This window comes from Leucoraja erinacea, chromosome 5 (genome assembly GCF_028641065.1).
Source record: "Leucoraja erinacea ecotype New England chromosome 5, Leri_hhj_1, whole genome shotgun sequence".
Classification (NCBI taxonomy): Eukaryota; Metazoa; Chordata; class Chondrichthyes; order Rajiformes; family Rajidae; genus Leucoraja; species Leucoraja erinaceus.
The window spans coordinates 27,544,603-27,558,371 of record NC_073381.1 but is presented as its reverse complement, the minus strand read 5'-3'; the positions used below and the strand labels follow the sequence as shown (position 1 = coordinate 27,558,371).

Here is a 13,769-nt window from a genome sequence, read left to right as displayed (position 1 = left end):
CAAGTACCCGCAGTCCAGCGGCCTGGCCGAGCATGCGTTAAGAAGTGCAAAAGAACTAATGGAACGCTCACACAGGGCTGGCTCTGATCTACTCAACCCACGGAACATCGTCTGTGACCCAATCCTGGGATCTTCAGCCGAACGACTAATGTCACGGCAAACCCGCTCCAGCCTGCCTATGGCCAAGCAACTACTAGAACCACACAAGTTCGTGCTACGTCAGTATTCCAATCCCAGCTCCAACGCCGCCGCGACATACAAAGAAAATATTACGATAAAACCAGTTCTCCGCATCAACCGCTCAACAAGGGACAGGTCGTCCGCTTACGGTCACTCCGAGGTTACGACAGCCTGGAAGTCATTCTGGGGTCAACCGCAGAGCCACGCTCGTACCTGGTCAGTATTAACAACGACATCTATCGGCGAACCCGCCAACACCTCCTCCCGGTTAATGAACCGGCACCTCCACGTCCTTACCCGGACCAGCCTGCTGGTCTTCCCTCACACTCCGCGAACGCCACTCCAGCGATTCCTCTGCCGGTGCCAGCACCATCCCTGCCTTCCCCGGTGCCCCCATTTCCACCGGTGACTTCTCCGCGTTCACCCGATAAGGGACTTGCTCCCTCAGAGAAGGTTGAGGCACGAGGGGTACTACCGTACACGTGCAGGTCGTGTCTGCAAGCCAAGCCCGTTGATTGGAAAATTCACCGGCTATACTTGAATTGTGCATGACCTTTCTTTTTTTAGGTGCCCACATATGCACGAGCATGTACACGTAAAATAATAAATACTCACACCTTATACTGGTGTTTTACAATATGCTCCACTAACCACTCTATATATGCCTTGCTTCTTTAAGAGGAAGGATGTAGATTAACCCTTATTAAATCATGCCATTTATAATCTCCACTTCTCATATGTGCATGCTACCCTTTACATGGTATTATGGTACTACACAGCTTTACACAAGCAAGGTCATCTCTCTCTCTCTCTCTCTCTCACACACAAGCCACGCTGAGCTGGATGAGAATGGCTGGCAGTTTAAATGTTCCTGTTTGCTTATGGAATAAAGACTGATATTTTACTATGTGTGTTAGTGTGGATCAATCGGAAACACTATAGGAAGACGATCTTGGGTGCAATTGATTACCAACCTGCCATCCAGAATTGGAGTGCCTTACTGGTTCTTCAACATCAACGCCTGTCAGCTCTTCAAAGCTGAAACTTAAGCTGAAAGTTTCCTGTGGACAATGTCCTTGAACTTCAGGGTTTCCTGCATAATCGCTGTTAGTTGCATGAAGGCTGGTGCGATCAGCTTGTGTTGGAACATTTTCACTGGCAGTTCGTATTTCCTCTTGAAGTACTTGAGTATCCAAATGCCGCATTTCAAACACCTTGAAAAAGATCAAAGAAATGGATTCCAATTTATTATTTTCTTAATGAGATGCAATATATTTAATTACTAGGCCAAATCTGCTGGAGCAGCATTTTGGCTTAGTGAAGCAATTTCACTTTTGGATGAGACAAAAAAGGTATGAACGAAAGCATGTTTTTGTCAATATAGATGGACTGCCACATCTTTTCATAAGTTCATAAGTGATAGTAGCAGATTTAGGCCACTCGGCCCATCAAGTTCTCTCCATTCAATCATGGCTGATCTATCTCTTCCTCCTAACCCCATTCTCCTGCCTTCTCCCCATAACCCTTGATACCCGTACTAATCAAAAATGAATCTATCTCTGCCTTAAAAATGTCAAATGACAGCCTTCTGTGGCAAAGAATTCCACAGATTCGCCAACCTCTGACTAAAGAAATTCCTCCTCATCTCCTTCCTAAAGGAACGTCCTTTAATTCTGAAGACCTCTAATCCTAGACTCTTCCATTAGTGGAAACATCCTATCCACATCCACTCTATTCAAGTCTTTCACTATTCGGTAAGTTTCAATTAGGTCCCACCTCATCCTTCTAAACTCCAGTGAGTACAGGCCCAGTACCATCAAACGTTCATCATATGTTAACCCACTCATTCCTGGGATCATTTGTGTAAATCTCCTCAGGACCCTCTCCAGAGCCAGCGCACCCTTCCTCAGATATGGGGCCCAAAATTGCTCACAATAATCCAAATGCTGCCTGACCAGCGCCTTATACAGCCTCAACATAACATCCCTGTTTTTGTATTCTAGCTCTCTTGAAATAAATGTCAGCATTGCATTTGCCATCCTTACTACTGATTCGACTTGCAAATTAACTTTTTGGGAGTCCTGCACCAGCACTCCCAAGTCTCTTTGCACCTCCGATTTCTGGATTCTCTCCCCATTTAGAAAATAGTCTACACCATTATTTCTACTACCAAAATGCATGATTCTGCACTTTGCTACACTATATTCCATCTGCCACTTCTCTGCCCACTCTCCCAACCTATCCAAGTCTTTCTGTAGAGTCCTTGCTTTCTCAACACTACCTTCCCCTCCACCTATTTTTGTATCATCTGCAAACTTAGCCACAAATACTTCAATCTCCTCATCCAAATCATTAATATACAACATGAAGACTAGCGGGCCCAGCATCGAGCCCTGCGGAACTCATCACTGGCAGCCAACCAGAAAAAGCCCCCTTTATTGCCACTTTTGCCTTCTGCCATCCAGCCAACCTGCTTTCCATGCTAGTATGTGCCCTTTGATACCATGGGCTCTTATCTTCCTTAGCAGCCTCATATAGAAACATAGAAAATAGGTGCAGGAGTAGGCCATTCGGCCCTTCGAGCCTGCACCACCATTCAACATGATCATGGCTGATCATCCAACTCAGTATCCTGTACCTGCCTTATCTCCTTACCCCCCTGATCCCTTTAGCCACAAGGGCCACATCTAACTCCCCGAATATGTGGCACTTCATCAAAGGCTTTCTGAAAATCTAGGTAAACAACAACCTAAACGACTATTAGTGCTATTTACTTCTTTAAAGAATTCCAGCAGATTTGTCAGGCATAATCTCCCCTTCACAAAACCATGCTGACTTCGGCCTATGTTATCATGAACTTCTAAGTACTCCGTAAACCCATCCTTTATAATGGACTCTAAAATCTTACCAACCACTGGAGTCAGACTAACTGGACAATAGTTTCCACTATTCTGCTGTGCTCACTTCTTGTGCAGCAGGTTAATATTGGCAATTTTCCATTCGCCTTGAACCACTCTTGTCTCCAGTGATTCTTGAAATATCACTATTAATCCCTCCACTGTCTCTAAAGTCTCCTCTTTGAGATCCCTAGGATGCAGTCCATCCAGTCCAGGTGACTTATCCACCTTCAGTCCTTTCAGCTTCCCAAGCACCTTCTCCTTAGTAATAGCCACTCCACTAACTTCCACCCCCTGACCCTCTTGAATTTCAGGCATTTTGCTGGCGTCTTCCACTGTGAAGAATGATGCAAAAAAGTTATTCAACTCCTCTGCCATTTCTTTATCCCCTATTATGACTTCTCCTGCAAAATTTTCCAGCGGTCCAATTTCACTTTTGTCTTTTTCTTACTCTTTCTATAACTGAATAAACTCTTGATATCGTCTTTTATATTATTGGCCAGCTTACCTTCGATTTTCATCTTTTCTCCCCATATTGCCTTTTTAGTTACCCTCTGTTCTTTAAAAGCTTCCTAATCCTCTGGCTTCCCACTAATCTTTGCAATGTTATATGCCTTGTCTTTTAGTTTTACACTGTCCTTGACTTCCCTTGTGAGCCACAGTCACCAACATTCTCCCCTTAAAATCTTTATTCCTCTTTGGAATGAAAAGATCCTGAATCTTCCGAATTATTCCCAGAGATTCCTGCCATTGGTGTTCCACCGTCATTCCTGCTGGGGACCCTTTCCAGTCAACTTTGCCCAGCTCCTCCCTCATGCCCCTTTGCTCAGCCGTAATACCAACCCATTTCATTTCATCTTCTCCCTCTATCATATTTTAGTCGCTACCCTCTAGTGGTTCCTTTACCTCGCGTTCCCTTATCAAATCCAGTTCATTACACAATTTTCCTCTGCTTATACAAAATATAGAGTAATGCATCATGAAAAGAGGCAATTGGGCCTCCAACTTTGGATCCATTTTGTCAAATTTCCCTGGATCCCAAGGCCTCAGCTTTTGGAACAGTTTTCCACAAGGGACCTTGTCAAAGGGTTTATTGAGTTCCACATAGACTACATTAATCACACTGTTCTTACTGACACACTTAGTCACCTCCTCAAAAAAATCAACCAAATTAGTCTGGCAGAACCTGTGATGATACCAGGTGTGAATGTGCTTTTACATAAAATTATTAACCTAAATTAAAAGTTATTAAAATTTCCACATGAATTAATAGGCTTAAATGTGGGAATATAATGTAATCAGTTTCAAATAGTTGTCAACATTGAAAAGACTTATCTTACCATATTTCTAAAAAGTTGCCAGTCACCAAAATTCATGCTTAGTTCTTTCTTTAGTTCATCCAGATTGCACTGAACTAATACTCTTCCATTAATGTTTGCCTGAAGAAACAAAAAGAACGTTGCAATTGAAAATATGTAAATATTAGCAAAAATAATGTTTTTAATTTAAAAGGAATCAAGGAAAATCAAAGGATCCCGGAGGGTCTAACCTCACTAAATTCAGTTAGTTTGTGAATGATGAACATTTACGTATCACTAAAACATCCAAATGTCTATTAAAGTTTACACAATAGTATGAAAACCTTTGTATAACAGACTCCATTGAGTGAGACTATATGTGATCTAGTGCTCAAACACTAATCTCTGACAAGCAGGAGAGTCACTCCACTGGAAGGTAACTTTAAAGTCATTGGACATTATGTAACTCCTACCTTTTTGATAGTGCAAATGTACTGAAGCATCATTGCTTGGTCAATTCCTTCCAATTGTCTAAGTCTTTCACAAATAGCATCCACATTCATTGAACTGAGTGGGGTTGTCGTACAGGCTGCTGCAATAGAACTGGCCACCTATTGTACAAGAAAACATTAAAATATGTGATTTAATAGCAGATAACCATGTCAAAATATCTGATTATTTGGAAGAAATAAAACTGGAATCCATTAATGTACACTTAATTATTCCTAAGGCTACACTATCTTTATTATGCATTTGCATATGGGACGCAATCTGACATGAAAACTAAATCAGGAGGTGAAGTCTTCACAATGGCTCAGATGGTGAAACATGCTCCGAAGTTCAACATTGTATGCTGTCACATTCCAAAATAGTGAAACAGCTTCAATAGATAATTTTGAATAATTAAAAGAAAATGTTGAATTGCAATCACTGCTTACTTCAAATTTCGTAGCTAAATAATTTTAATTAAACCCTTTCATTACAAAATAATACTCAATTAACCCTAAACTAAAAAGAATAAAAAACATAGTTTTCATTTGTCTAAATTAATGAGCTGTTTGAGGGACAGTAAAAGAAGAATATTAAAATTAATGTTTTAAACCTTAATGTCCCCAAATTTTAAATCTAGATTACGAATCCAAAAGCAGGGTGTGTGGACAGTTTTCTTTCAATTTTAACAGTCCCGAAAGAGTCCCAATGCTAAATGCATAAATTATTTTTTACGCGATTTAAATGATAAATGATCAGGCTCTTAAAAATAGCGGAATCAGGGGATATGGGGAGAAGGCAGGAACGGGGTACTAATTGGGGATGATCAGCCATGATCACATTGAAAGGCAGTGCTGGCACGAAGGGCGAATGGCCTACTCCTGCACTTATTGTCTATTGATTTGCAGATGTAACCTTATTCATACATGTAATAGACAGCACGAATCAGATATTGGGAAAATATGCACCGCTGCAGTATAATTAACTCTTCTGAAATCAGAATGAAATGTGCAAGGACATTTACAGTCCTGCTGAGTATTTCTAGACGTTACCACTTCATTTCAGCTTTCTGATATATTTTGCTTTTGGATCATTGTACAAATGACCTGTGATTCCTCAAAACAGATATTAGATGCTGAATGATGGAAAAATATTTAATTTCTCAGTGTTGACCTCCACTTGTCTTAATTGGCAAAAATAATATTAACTGTATCTTTGTAATTGTGAAAGTGATGTTTCACAATCCCACGCTTTTACAGAGTTTGAAGGAAGGTAACATAGTTATAAACAATGTTTTTCAACAAATGACAAAAAAACGATATACAAATTCGGCATAACAGTTACACAATGCACAATTCCATCACTTCAAGTTCACTGCTACACTTACCTGTATCATCCATTTAAACGTCCAGCAATATTTGAAAGAACACTACACAGTTCTAACCATCATTATGGCTAGACATTTGCAAAATGTCTATTTTGCAATATGCATACACACAAAGAAAACACCAGATTTTAAGGTCACCAAGCTCCAAGCAAATAAAAATAACGAGCCAATCTCATGCCAAAGCATATGGATAATATATGTTAGTAAGCTATTTTTTCTTGACCAATGCACACACCAATCTTCGTTTCCCAATTATTTTTCTCCAGTCATGCATGTATGCAGCCGAGAAATTAGTAGTTTGCTCTCTGCAATCGATATTGCTTGTGCTAGCACAACATGAAATAATAGCATCTAATCAAATCTCCTAATTTCCTGGATTCTTCCAAAGAAATTCTCTCATCAGTTCTAAGTAGAAAATTGATCATGATCATGGTTTGAAATATGGCCTATATCTGCTAGACTGAGCTGTAATAATTATATTAAAATAACTTCAATATCACTTCAAGTAATATCAAATTACCCTTTGTCATCTTTGTATAACTTAGATAATAGAGGATTCTTAGACTGATATTGGTGTCTCTTTTTGAAAGGTTTACTACAATATGAAATGCATACTTCAGTAATGTGAAGATTTGATGTTTTACAGTAAATGTCTTCTGTTCAGTTTTTTTGATTAAAATACTGTTGTATATTAATAACATGTTGAAGTACTTAAAATAAAATCACATAACATGCAAAAGGTTTGTAAATCTGATCTGCAAGCAATCTTGGGATTAGTAAAGTAGCATAACACAAACTGTTAATAATTCAGCATAATTCAGCATGAATTATTTCACTCCAGGAGCAGACAGGGTTATTTTTGTACCTGCTTTAATTTAAGCTGCATAGGGGGGAAAACAGAGAAATATAAAATGAAATGAAAAACATCAGAGAAGAAGAAATGAAAGACAAACTAGAATGCTTTTCACTTATTTCTTTCTAATTAGAAGTGGAAGTTTCTACTTAATTTACAACTCATTTAGTAATGGTACACAGTGTCCTGCTTGCCAATCCCCCAAAACAACATGTTTTGGGGCCATATTTTAATACTCTTAAAGCACACAATGCACATCTCTTTAAATGAGGTAACAAAAATTAGTTAGTAAAGAAATGTCCCCTTTTCCAAAAACTAACAAAGGATACCAAAATATCATGCCATTTGTAAAAGAAAGTCTCTAACACCCAAGTTTACTTATGTACAGAAAATAATAATGGCAAACATAAACTAAGAACAAAAATGCCTGGGATATTACAGAATTACTTGAGTGGTTACTTAATTACTTTAAATACGAGTTTGGAATATATGCAGTTCAAAGAGCAGACATTCAAAATTTGTACAAATCATTTTATTTTGATAAATATGAATTTGAAGATTCGAAAATTAATTCATGCAGAATCTGTGTAATAATAACAGGATATAATTATTGACATTCTTGTATTTTATTTGTGAATGCAAATATCTCTGTCAGTCTTAAGTTATTACTTGCAACATATGAAAACATTGTTGCAACATTTACAGAGGGCCATTTAAAAAATTATAAAATGTCGATTTGTCAATGTATAAAAAAGGTTATTATTTACTGAAAACAATTTGGGCAGACAAGAAAGTTAATTAACGTAAATGTAGTCCGAGGTCATGTATACTAGTGCACAAGATAGATCTTTAAAGGAAAGGAAAGTAGGGAATTTCCATTCTTCAATTCTTCATTTGACAATTAGAATCCTATTGGGGGCAAGTACCTAATGTACGCTGTTATAATTGGTGTTAAATCCAGATAGTATGTGAGATATTCTGTCATTTGTTCAAAGTAACATGCTAAATAAAAGGAGAAATGTCAAAAAGCAAAAGGAAAAATGTAAAGAATCCAGCCAATTAATGGGTTTTCATAAAAATTAAAGCTTTGGGCATGATCTACAGAATTGTACATTCAATAGCAAAATATGACAGTATATTTAAATGGACAATTATTAAGCACATGGTGTTTAAATAATGTGATTTAGGAATTTTCTTCCTTATTCAAACTTTCCAAAAGCAAGGGGTTTGTACCAAAGTACAACTACACAGGGGATAATGACAGCTTTGTCCTTTTGTCACTCTGTGGGGCCTAACGGTGTGAAACTGGATTGTGATTGCTGATTGACCATAATAGTTTATTTTGATCTTACCTCAAGATTCACATTTTTTTCAATATGCAAAATAGGAAGACATGCCCAGCTGGTCAGGCTGGGCACATTCTCCACTCCCAGAGATAAAACTAAAACAAAACAAATAAGCTGAAACAATATCACAGATGGATACGCAGATGGAGGCAGATGGACAACTGATATGGACAGAAATCAAGTAACCTGCAGTTGTAGAATTCAACAATGAGTTCAACAATGTGCCCAGGCAAAAAAAATAAGGAGGTGTTCCTCAAGTTTGTGTTCCTCTCACTCTCGAGCCATCCTCGTGTGTGATGGATGGGTAATGGAATTGTACACCCACAATAAAGATGAAACTTTTGGGGCCAGGGAATTGGAAACGGTCAAAGTGGCAGAGAGTATCTGAAATGTCATGGATATAAATAGGAAGCAACTGGGCCAGAGGAGAAAGGATTTATCAAGGTAGGAAGAAATAAGTTTGCTGGCGCAACAAACAGCAGACTGAAGCAATGGATCTGTCAAAACAATCCTGCTTGTGGACTGTGGGCAGGAGACAGAGGCAGGCTGTGTGGGGCAGGGACACTACACGGTTGGAAGCTGTGGAGGGAAGATCTACTAAGGAAATGAGATGCATGAATATCTGGGTAACCACGGCCTGATTTTCAATGGCAGGATCATGATCCAAATGGAGAAACTTGATGGAGTCTGAATGCAAGCATTTTGGCCTCTGCATGATAGAGGTTAGTTAGCCTGACCACAACAGACCCAGCTTGTAGGTGAGTTTCATGACAATATCACGATTGGTTCTTAGTGAATGTAGTGTTGCAAGTTCAGAAATGTTAAGATCAGAGCACTCTTAGGAAGTGGAAAGGTCAAGATGGTCAGTGTTGCACTGGCTACATAAAGACACAATTTCTAACTAAAAGAAAAGTCAGAAAAAGAAATGTGTAAGGGATATTGACAACATTTCAAAAGTCTAAAACAATTATACTATGAAAGGAAATGTGGTAAGAATATGGGAGTGAACACATGCCACATCTTAATATTACTACTGAATCGGAAATTGGTTCTTGATTATTAACAAAAGCAAAGTAAAAATAAATAAGGACTCGAATTGCAGTGAATAGATGGTTTCCATCCCGGGGGTTAGAAGGTAAGTGAGAGCATTTATAATGTTTTTGATCTCCCAGAAAGTCTCTCAATTTAGGAACCATTCCTTTAGATCAGAGCACTGCAGAGTACAACCCAGAAATTAGGCACAGTGTTATAATGCATGTTCATCAAATATCTGTAGACAGGAAATTACAATATATGATAATTAGAGAGATAATTATTTATATCTAGAATACCATGAAAAATTAAACTGCTCAAGGAACGAACATGAATTGTCAGAGATATTCAGCTAGCTATCATGTTTTCTATCATGTTATATGGGCAGAGGTTGTTACAAAATCACCTGCCTCCCCCCACATTTTAACACATCACAGTAGGTATAACGCGGTTGTTGGAAACATGCGTAAAAGATATAGTGCATGCTTCCAACAGCCGACCCGCAAAAGGAAAGTTCAGAGGTATGAATGGGCATATCACCATTGATAGGATATCTGGGTCAAAAAGATGAGAGATTAAAATGAGAAAAAGGCTATGGTAATCTGACATCCATGTCTAGATTTTCTAAATGTTGTAGTACTGAATTTGCTGCTCGTGACAGCCTGCTCCCACACAGAACGCAAAGTCACAGATATCCCTGATGTGAAAATTACTGAAATTATGAAAACTTCACCTGTTTACAAACCATTTGTACTTAATGGACCCAGAAAAAGTTACTTATTGGTAATGGAGTTTTAAAAAACATATAGAGCTATAATTATAACTTAGCAATAGGGAATGTAACAGCCAATCCGCACACAAGATCTCAGATTTTTGAAAGAATTTGGGGAGAATAACAGACACTAGTTATTGCTGAAAATAGATCATTAAACTCCAGTGAGGCTTTGCAGAACTGATAAAAGTAAATATGGGGTCCTATTCAGTGACAAATAGACTGATGCAACAAAAGGCCATTAGGTTAAAGTCTCCTCACCACTTATGGGAGATGTTAACACTGGTGATCTGCCAATATTTGTGCTGTGGATTTTGTTAGAGATATGTGCAGATGATAATATAAATGTCCATAAAACCAGCTCTTATTGCTACGAGACCATACCTGCAGAACAAGGAACCATATAAGCTGGCTCATTTCTGTTCTGTAGCTGGATGCCTTGAGAAAGTTGTCAAATAATTAAATCTTTCCAGAAAATGTAACAGAAAGTGCTGGTGGTAAGAACAGAGGGAAACCTTTGGGAAAATAGTCGAAACGCAACAGAACATGGTATTCCTGGTATATTTGGTTACTCATTTGATTGTAAATGCAAAGGCCAAAGTGTCACCTTTGACAATTGTGCATCCAGTACAACTTGGATTAAAAAAAGCAATTGCTAAAGATAGACACAAAAAGCTGGAGTATCTCAGTGGACAGGCAGCATCTCTGGAGAGAAGGAATGGGTGACGTTTCGGGTCGAGACCCTTCTTCAGACTTAGGGATAAGGGAAATGAGAGATATAGACGATGATGTGGAGATATAAAGAACAATTAATAAAAGATATGCAAAAAAAGTAACAATGATAAAGGAAACAGGCCATTGTTAGCCGTTTGTTGGGTGAAAACGAGAAGCTAGTGTGACTTGGGTGGGGGAGAGATAGAGAGAGAGGGAATGCCAGGGCTACCTGAAGTGAAATAATCAGTAATAGAAGGGAAAAGAAAGTTACCTTTTAATCTATCTAACCATTCAAATTACGTCAAAGTTGAAGGTACGAGGGTGAACGAGGCACTAAATAACAAGTAAGCGATTTTCCAATCAGCATGTACCAATATCAATACAATCAGAGAGTTAAGAGTCTGGGCTGCTAAAGCACACGGGTCTTCACTGACCCTTTCTTATTTAAGCACATGGTCTCTACCCAGACATTTAAGCCCACAAAAATCTTGGTTGACACTACAGTGCTACACACCACCATCATCTTTCAAATGAGATATTAAACAGAGGATTCATCCAGTCTTGGGTGGACTTAAGATGTGACATTGCACCATTTTGAAATACTATAGCTGAAACGCTTATTGTACTCTCCATAGATGCTCCCTGATCAGGTATATCAAGATGTTCTGTTTTTCAACATTCAAGTTGTATAATATGTTTGCCATATTTACTCCCAACATCCCCTGAAATAGACAGTGGCACTCCACGACTGTCGCCCATTTGCAATCTAGTGTCCGAGTGTGGCTGGAATAAAAGCAGTTGGACTCTTTCATGAGGTGTTGGACTTCCATGTCTATTCAGGTGCCCAGGAGAAGTGATTTACATTATCAGTGGACCATGAATTACTGCTCTCGAGATTGTGAGCTAGCTTCCCACAAATAAAGATTAATTTCATTTTTTTATGTAGATACAAAAAGGTCATCAAGCATTTCTCAATAGCATTGGGTTAATGGGAGGGGGGGGAGAGATAGAGGACTATTAGAGCAACAGTTTCATGTAGGCTTAAATCTTCAATCCGGTCAGTTTGCCTGTATGTACATTTCTAAGCACTTCAAACTTCTCTAATTTCTTGCTGACCATCTAAAGGTTCTCATTAAACCAATTATGCCTGCAAGGTATTTGACCATTAATGCTTTTGACTACAACTTCAGATTTGGTGCACTAAAGTGCCTGTATACAAAACATTAAAAGTTGCTGACCTTCAATGGTTTATGTGTGCCTTATTTTTTTGGTAAGGTAATTCGCTATTTCCAGCCCTCTATCCTAACACAGACCTTGACTTTTATTCTCTGCAATTCACCCAGTCTCTCTCCACAGTTGAAATGTTGTTTGATTTTGAACTTTCGGCAGTTCTGATGAAAGTTCATAAACCCAAAATATTTTTGTTTCAAACATGTTGCAAACATGCTGAGTATTTTGCCATTTTCTATTTTGTAATCCATACCAGGTACCAATTAATGAACTGCAATGTTCAAATTAAATTCTTAGTGGGTAATAATTAGCTAATAAGTATTAGGACATCATAGTATTTTCATCCAGAAGTTGGTTTTAAAAATGTCTAGTTCTACAAACAAATCTGATGCAATTCAAAAATGGTTCAAAGACTAGTTAGCTACATTATGGTCAACACCGCAACCATGTAAATCACACCAGACATCAGAGAAAACAAAATGAAAATGTTGTTCGAAATGGCTTTTTTTCTAAGTGGTTAAATATCATCACAGTGGATGAAGCAATAATATGCTACAACTCCACACCACATGACTACTCATTACCAGTGAGGTGTCAGTGGGGGAAGGAAGCCCCTCATCAGCAGCCTCCTCGATCACCTCCTGACAAGAAGAAAATCACAATTTTGGGTAACCATATAAATACACTGAGAGAAAATAAATGTACACCTTTAACAGCACCTCATAACGCATCAAAATTATAGCCTGGTCAGAAAACTGAGTAATTCTATTCCACACACCCTTGCAATTGCATGTTTATGCAATATGTTAAATGAAATGATAAGCATTATCCTGTAACAATTAAATTTACAGATGGTATATTATGCATCAAAATAATCTTCACAAATGAAGGAAAAGCCCAAGTTCTAACTCAAACTATGAAGTGATCAAAATGACATTGTGGTGCTCATGCAGTCTGATTTAGTTGGAATCTTAAGCCCCTGTCCCACTTGGGCAACCTCCACCGCGACCACTGGCGACCTTAAGCGACTTTGTTTTTTAAATCAAGGTCACGGTGTCCTACGGCCTCCTACGACCTTCGACGACTATGTGTACGACCTCCTACGACTACGTTGAAGACCTTCCTCGACTAAGAAGAAGACCTACTTCGACCTCCTTCGACTAGGTTGAAGACTGTCTTTGACCATGTACGTTTTACTCGAGGATGGTCTCTGGCAAATTTGACCGTGAATGAGCACGACCCCCTTCGACCTCAGAGGATCACACCGAAAACCAACAACGACCAGTGACGAGTGTCTACAGCTCAAATGATCACCTGATAAAATGACGTCATACATTTTTTTCTCACAAAAAAATGCCTCCCATGTTTTAAAAAAAAATCATTCTGAACCATGCAAGCAAGGAAGGAACTAGTTTGGAGGATGTTAGTAAACTACTGCTGTTTGCAGTAGCCCTTTTGCTTCAGCAGCCTTTTAAGAAAGGCAGAAGGAGAAGAGCAAGGGTGAAGAGGAAGCACAAGCACAGGTCTCAATGGGTGAATAGAGATGATGTGATGGACTGTCCCAGTTCACC

At 38.7% G+C, this 13,769-nt stretch overlaps 1 protein-coding gene across 1 annotated transcript in view; it reads right to left on the bottom strand.

Moving 5' to 3' along the window:
• The window catches only part of LOC129697067 (kinase D-interacting substrate of 220 kDa-like), an 80,543-nt gene that overhangs the window by 12,762 nt on the left and 54,012 nt on the right, over window positions 1-13,769 (bottom strand). Inside the window, 5 exon segments of the mRNA XM_055635282.1 lie at window positions 1,155-1,394; window positions 4,418-4,516; window positions 4,849-4,986; window positions 7,117-7,131; window positions 12,783-12,839. Coding sequence (XP_055491257.1) covers window positions 1,155-1,394; window positions 4,418-4,516; window positions 4,849-4,986; window positions 7,117-7,131; window positions 12,783-12,839 — 549 coding nt within the window.